Genomic DNA, 7,500 nt, shown 5'->3' on the forward strand with positions numbered 1-7,500 from the left:
GATCCTCCTTAACATTTTGAGAATAAAAAGTGTACTTTGCCCAGACTACTGTGATTAATTAAAACCCTTAAATAGGACTACTTTAATACCTTTGTATATGTAATGTTAGTTTCCCTGGGTAAAGATGACATTAGCACCCCCTATCGCTATCGAAAATTACTGCCGGAGGACCTTCCTCCCTCTACCCTCCATTGACTCCCATTCATTTCTCTGCCTGCGCTGGCGGCTCGTGGAATGCGTTGACTTCAATGGCAGAGAGGAGGACGATCCTCCTCTGAGAGGGTGTGACTAGTTTAGGGGTCTGGATAGCGCTAAAATCTATTAACGAATAGGCTGGAGTCACGTCTGCGCTATAAACCAATAAGCAGAGGCCCTGGATATGGTGGGTGGGGTTATCCCCTCAAATCTAGGCTACGAAAGATAATCTGCTCAGTCTAAGAGACACAGTTAAGCAAGAATATCTGATCATTTTAATAATGAGAACACATTAGCAAATTAGCAAATAAAGTAAACTATGGAAACCGAGGACATTGTTCATGTTTTATTACAGAAACCATTCCATGGGGTGAGTTACAATGACAAGTTGGCCATTAAAGCAACAGGTAGACCAATTCCAAAGATTGAAATCACCAAAAGCAACGGCAGCGTCAGTGTCGTGAGTGCTACATGGTTTGCTAGGTAGGCTACTCGTGGGTGACTGGTAGCATTACCAACAATCGGTTATATTGCTGGCCCTGTTTACTAATGAATGTCAACTCTCCAACGTGGTCTTTTCATGGATTTACTGATATAAAAAATATTGACAGGGCAACCAAGCGCCACGACAAATGTCAAGACCACGTTGGTGCTGCTATCCGCCTTTCATTGCTAGGCGGCACCATGCCTATAGAGCGGTTAGTGGATGAGGGTGTGCGGCTGCAAATTCAACAGCACAACGCTAAAGTGCGTGGCAATAGGGAGGTGGTAAAACGTCTGTTAGATGCAACGGCTTACCTAGGCATGCTAGAGTTGTCTTTCAGGGGGCATAACGAAGGGGAAAATTCTGACAACAAGGGCAATTACAGGGAACTTGCGGAGGTGATAGCGAAGTATGACCGTGTTCTGGCAGAACATCTGGAAAGCTCCACCGTCTTCTCACAGGCATGTCAAAAACAATCCAGAACGATCTAATTGCAGCCATTCACCATTCGATTGAAACAGAGCTAGAAAAGGAACTTAACAGGGCACACTTCTTTTCCTGGCAAATTGACGAGACCACAGACATTAGCTGTCATTCTCAGCTGTCTGTCATCTTGCGCTATGTTGATGACCACGGTACAATTCAGGAACGCCGTTTTTCTAGCCAATAATACTTGAGAAAAAGGATGTAAGTGAATGATTCAGAGCATGATGCATTTGAAATGGCAATTATCAATTATGGTCTTGTGTCTTCATTTTTCTTAAAACAATTGTAGCTGAAAATAATCAGACATATTACAACCAATAGCTTCAGTCATTGAGTGGAAAAAATAGGCCCAATGATTGGCCCAGAATCTTTTATTTAGTTTTACAAATCAAGAGTAGTCCTGATTTGACTAATTGCCTTTGCATCCTTTCCTTCTGGCCTGGACTAGTCCATTAAAGACATGCTGCCCACCAGCTTTCAAAGTACAATGCTGCCACTGGTGAATTAATCAATTTTATTCACAAAATTATCCCTCCCGGCTATTTTGTGCTGTAGTTCACCAAAACACCCTGAAACAACTTGAGTCTCACATACTTATGCCACCAACAGTACAAACGGGCCAATGGCAACCAAGCGCGCAGTCCTTCCTCCCTCACTTTAAAAACCACCAGCCGCCACTGATATATATATATATATATATATATATATACACATATATATGTTAATGCCTTTTTTAAGTTGTTAAGCCATTAACACTCTGGCAGGGGGACTGCCAATGGAAACTAGCCTTTTGGCTACAACTGGGTGCATTTACATTTTTAATGTTTATTAATGTACACTGTCCCTCTTCAACAAATAAACAAACTGAAACTGAAATGCGCCCCAACAGAACATTGTATGGGCTGATCACCCAGTGGAAAATAAAAAATATTTGAGTGGAAAGTTCAACAAGAGCTCTGTTCAAATAAAATGACTGATAAAATGTGTTGAAAATTGAAAATGTTTAGCTGTTCCAATGTGGGAATAATGTTTAAGAAAAGCTATGCAACTACAGATGGGGCATCTGTGTGCTATTCAAAGTGTAATTGCTGGTAGTATGTGAGTGTCTCAATTCTTACACTGTGGTGGTTGGGGAGCGATAATTATGTTTCATCAGCCATGAAAAGTTTGTGACACACACACACACACACACGTACACACACACACACACACACACACACACACACACACACACACACACACACACACACACACACACAATACAGTTTGTTTTCTGGTTCTTAACCTTTCTACCATCACTGCCAGAATGTTCCGGGCCTTTCGGGGGTCACCATATTGATATATATATGTACATGCGCCCCAACAGGACATTGGTACTCATTCTCGAACTTTTTCTGAAGTTTCTTCAGACTTTCGGAAAAACAACAACGTAAGAAAAAGACCCTCATGATTGACTCCGGAATGTTCCGGGCCGTTCGGGGGGGCTCACCTGCCGCGGAGGCCAGCTGCAGCGGGGTCTCAGCGTAGTTCTCCACGCCGTCCTGCAAGGCCCCCTCCACGCTCGACCGCGCGTCCAGTAGCAGCTGTGGTCGTCGCGGTCCGCGTCGCGTCGCGCCGGGTCGTGAGGACAGGACAAAGGAAGGAGAAAGCAGAAGGAGACACGTCTTTATTAAGCCCGCCATCACTCACAGGGAGCCTGAGCCTTAGGCCTAAGAGGGACGCTGCTCTGGGGAAGCTCTACAGCAGTGGTTCTTAACCTGGGTTCGATCGAACCCCAGGGGTTCGTTGAGTCACTCTCAGGGTTTCGGCAGGGGTCAAGACACACACGGTATAGCCCGGGTCACACTAGCAATGTCGGGCCGTTTTTATACATACCTACGTTTGAAGAAATCATATTTTATTTTTCAAATTACGAAGGGTTCGGTGAATGCACTGATGAAGCTTGTAGGGTTCAGTACCTCCAATAAGGTTAAGAACCACTGCTCTACAGGCTCTCTGTTCTCTGTTCCCTACAAGCCTCTCTTTCCCATGAGGAGAACAGAGCGATTAGAAATGGAGTTGGAAAGGTTTGTTTGATTATAGCAGATGTGTCTCACAGGACGTGTCTTCTTTATTTAAGGCTGGTGTGCTGAATCATTAACATTTACTGCTACACATATAAATAAAATAGCTGCTTTTGGCTGTCGAAACTGAAACTGTTTGAACTGCATCTCTTTTAAGTAATAATAATAATCTCTCTCTCTTATTTCAAGAAATAAAGAAATCAAGAGGTCTAGAGATATCAAAGCTTCTAGACTAAGGTAAGCTAAAGTCCTCCAGAAGTCTGATTTGCCTGAACATCGTGTGGAGTTGGCCTTATAATCCTTTTAGTCACATTTGAATCTGATCTGAGAAGTGCTCAGTTGCCAAACCTTGAGGCGAGAGGAAGGGTTTGGGCATAACCAAAAAAAACTAATTATGTTTTGGGACCAATCACTGTGCCTGCTATATTTGGTGCCCATAGCACTCCTGGGGTTCCAGCAGATACAGACAAGTCAGGAGACAGACGGAACCCTGGGCGTGACAGAATGCAGCTGGCCCATAATCTCAGCATTCTGAGGTCCATTAAGTTCTAAATTCTTAAGTTCTATTAGTTTCGTTCCCACCCTGTAGATTCCTCACAGTAACATTCAGACTCACAGCAACTCGGGGGCAGGCAGTTAGTGGTGGTGTTTGGGTGGGGTGGGGATGGGGACGTTGGGATTACATTCACTGCAACTCTATGCCAATATCATCACAGTAATTATTATCATTATGCTTGCCCATAACAACAATAATAATAATAATAATAATAACAAACAGGGAGAGTGCAAACAAAAAAAGGTGTGAAGGTCATCAAGGCGTGTCGTCACTACCTGCACGACAGGGACGTGTCCATGTAACACAGCGAATGTGAGTGGGGTCCCCTGCCTGGTTTCGGGGTAAACTGAGGGGTGCTTGTGTACTGTGCTGGGAACCTGGGAAGTCACAGGTTGAAGGTCAGGGAGAGAAATCATATTAGGCCATTGAGAAAAAAATATAAGAAAGAAGAGTAGAGACTTGAGGAGTCGTTATTTTGTGCAGAGCGGGGGAAAGGGAGGAGTAAGAAGAAGATTTAAAAAAAAGCAAAATGGAGGTAGGCATGAGTGAGTTGAGGGCAAATCAATAATGAGAGGCTGATACTGACACCTCCTTAATTTGTTTATTTTACCAACATCTAGGGGGAGAAAAGCACATTAGTGTGCTTCTTCGTTTGTTTACTAATCTTTGGTTGTTGTTGTTGTTGTTGCTGCTACTTCCCTTGATCAACCCAATAATTATGCTCGTAAATGGATATCAGGCTGTGCTAATTTCTCTCTCCAGTGCTGTGCTACATACAGGTTGTGACCTTACTTCACACCATCTACACTCTACCAGTCTCTCAAATGGGCTTCGTAGAGATAACACACACACACACACAGACAGACAGACTCACTGAGAGTGAAGCAGTCAAATTGCATTACAGCCGCAGGAATGGATCATGAGAAAATGCACCAAATGTTCAGAAACCATCTTGTTGGCCCTTTTTTTTTCAAAATTATTTTTTTTATATATATTTAAAGTATACAATTAAACATATACCTATACCTATAAAATATCACAGTATGTGAATACTAGTTTTATGGAGCCATACTGCCATCTTCATTTGGAATTTTGGCAGTCTTTTGCAGTGAAATCAGCCATCAGAATCAGCATATACATTTTTGGAAATGGATACTATAATTATGATTGGATTTGTGTGTTTGTCGATTGTCCATGGCCAAATATTTGGTGCATCCGGTCAGTGTCCATGTCTGCACAGATAACATGACTACACATGGATGCACAGAGCAAGCAAAACCATCCAATACAGTGACGACAAGTTAGGGGAGAAATCCATGAAACAGCATTAAACACTTTTTTGGGACACTGGAACTGTACCAGTGCTGTAACTTTCCACGTTTCCCATTGCAGTGCTTTAATGCACTTTACAATATATCTCACTCTCTCTCTATATATATATATATACTGTATATATAAACACTCTTGAATAATGATGATCTAATTGAATTTATATTTGGCATTAAAATTATGAATTTGTTCCTGAAAGTTTCTGATCCACAGAGACTATTTGTTTACATTTAGTCATTTAGCAGACGCTTTTAATCCAAAGCGACTTACAAGGATGTATACATTTTTTTGTACCGTTATACATATCAGAAGCAATTAGGGGTTCAGTGTCTTGCTCAAGGACGCTTCGACAGGGAATCGAACTTCTCTAACCTAGCAACCTTCTGATTGCTTCTATTTGTACTGTATTGTGTTATAAAGGAAGACAACACTGGGACAAGTGAACCTTGCAGTGGTGACATTCATGAATCTATCCCCATAGGTGGGCATTACGGAAAGTGCATCTTCACTAATCCCAAGACAACATCATAAACATCATCTGATACGTCAGCTATGGATTCCCACATGTTACATCGGAGGACGCACATCTCACGTAAAACACACGCAGCTCTTACACAAAACACACGCCGGTTAACAAGACACAGCCTTCCACAGAGACAATTAGATTAGTTCTCTACGCCGACGCATGACAGGACAAACACACACACACACACACACACTTTGAGCACAGTGACAGCAGCAGCACTCTATTCCTAAGACAGACGTGGAGCAAGCGGCCGCTGGTCTCTGTCCGAGGCACTGACCTGGCTGTTGATGTCGGCTCCGGCGTCCAGTAACATTTGCACCATGGCCTCGTCCCCGCGCACACACGCATACATGAGCGGGGTCATCCCCTGGAGACAGGCAGACACACACACACACACACACACACACGCACGCACGCACACACACACACACACACACACACACACACACACACACACACACACACACACAAACACGCACACACACACACACACACACACACACACACACACACAAACACGCACGCAAACGCACGCACACACACACACACACACACACACACACACACACACACACACACACTCAAACATGAGCGGGGTCATCCCATAGAGACAGGCAGACACAGGACCATCTACCCCTCCTTCGGTAGGAGGAACCTGGCAGGGCCTAATTGTTGTTGTTGTTGTTGTAGTTGGAGATGCTGTGTTTGAGGTGGAGACTGTGTTTGTGTTCTTAAACTTGGCAAACTGCACTTGGGGACGAAAGTCTAGAAATGCGTTTATCCCTTTAAGCTTCCACAAACCATATTGAATTTCAAATGATGTATGTATAGTACATCCCAACAAACTACAACAAACCTTAACATTTTCGGAGGTTAGCAGAGGTATTAGAAAGTTGCTAAAAATAAAACATGTGGTACGATAAAAATGTGGCTTGAATTACGCTCTGAAGGATGATGCAAAAGCCTGCCAACCATTCAGCAGATGACGCAGAACAGGTAATAATACTCAAGTTCCTTAATCAACAACCACATCATTCAATTTTAGTGCCACTAAGGACATGACAGAGGAGTGTATTGTCACATGATAAAATTAACAGTAAATTAATCTGATTAAGTTCTGGCAATACAGGAAAACAAGCTTGTAATAAATTCACTGCGTAACACACTAGCCCAGTGAGACACTTTAGATTCACTGTTGCTGATTAGCACACTCCCAATCCATACAGGCATCTTGTCCAAGAGCTGCCCACGCGCGAACAATAACCATATGGAGGCGCCTACAGAGGGCTTGGCAATGAGCACATGGAGACGTCCATATAGGGAGGAAGAGTGGTGGAACAGCAGGTACGTCAGGGTTTAAAAAAAAGGACTAAATAAGTTGTTTGGGCTTAGGTCCACATTCTCGTCACAGCCACCCATGCATAGCGTGAGCTAATGCAGTATGTATGAATGTCAATATGAATGTGAGGGTTGTTAGCATGAGCTAATGCAGTATGTATGAATGTCAATATGAATGTGAGGGTTGTTAGCATGAGCTAATGCAGTATGTATGAATGTCAATATGAATGTGAGGGTTGTTTTTGTAATAGAATACAGTGATAGAAAAGAAATGATACCCAATTTGGGAGTAATGTTTTTCATGAAAATGCACGTGAGCCTGTCGCTTCACTGTGGGATCATCCAAATGGTAATATCTGCCCTCAAGACAAGACATCTCATCTTTTTTGGCAGGCACAGTTTGAAACTATTTGAGGCTCCGATCAAATCAACTCTCCCTTTTCGGATTAATGGAATCCTTGTGCTGACATGATATCAGGATGTGGAGCGAGCCCCAAGCACGCGGTGATGGAAAGGGGATGCA

At 43.1% G+C, this 7,500-nt stretch overlaps 1 protein-coding gene across 1 annotated transcript in view; it reads right to left on the minus strand.

Annotated features, from left to right (window-relative positions):
- Nucleotides 1-7,500, minus strand: part of btbd11a (BTB (POZ) domain containing 11a) — a gene marked incomplete at both ends in the record, with an annotated part of 165,977 nt that overhangs the window by 11,954 nt on the left and 146,523 nt on the right. Inside the window, 3 exon segments of the mRNA XM_080851622.1 lie at nt 2,655-2,748; nt 4,060-4,161; nt 5,917-6,006. Coding sequence (XP_080707748.1) covers nt 2,655-2,748; nt 4,060-4,161; nt 5,917-6,006 — 286 coding nt within the window.

The sequence above is a fragment of the Sprattus sprattus genome (genome assembly GCF_963457725.1).
Source record: "Sprattus sprattus genome assembly, chromosome: 14".
Classification (NCBI taxonomy): Eukaryota; Metazoa; Chordata; class Actinopteri; order Clupeiformes; family Clupeidae; genus Sprattus; species Sprattus sprattus.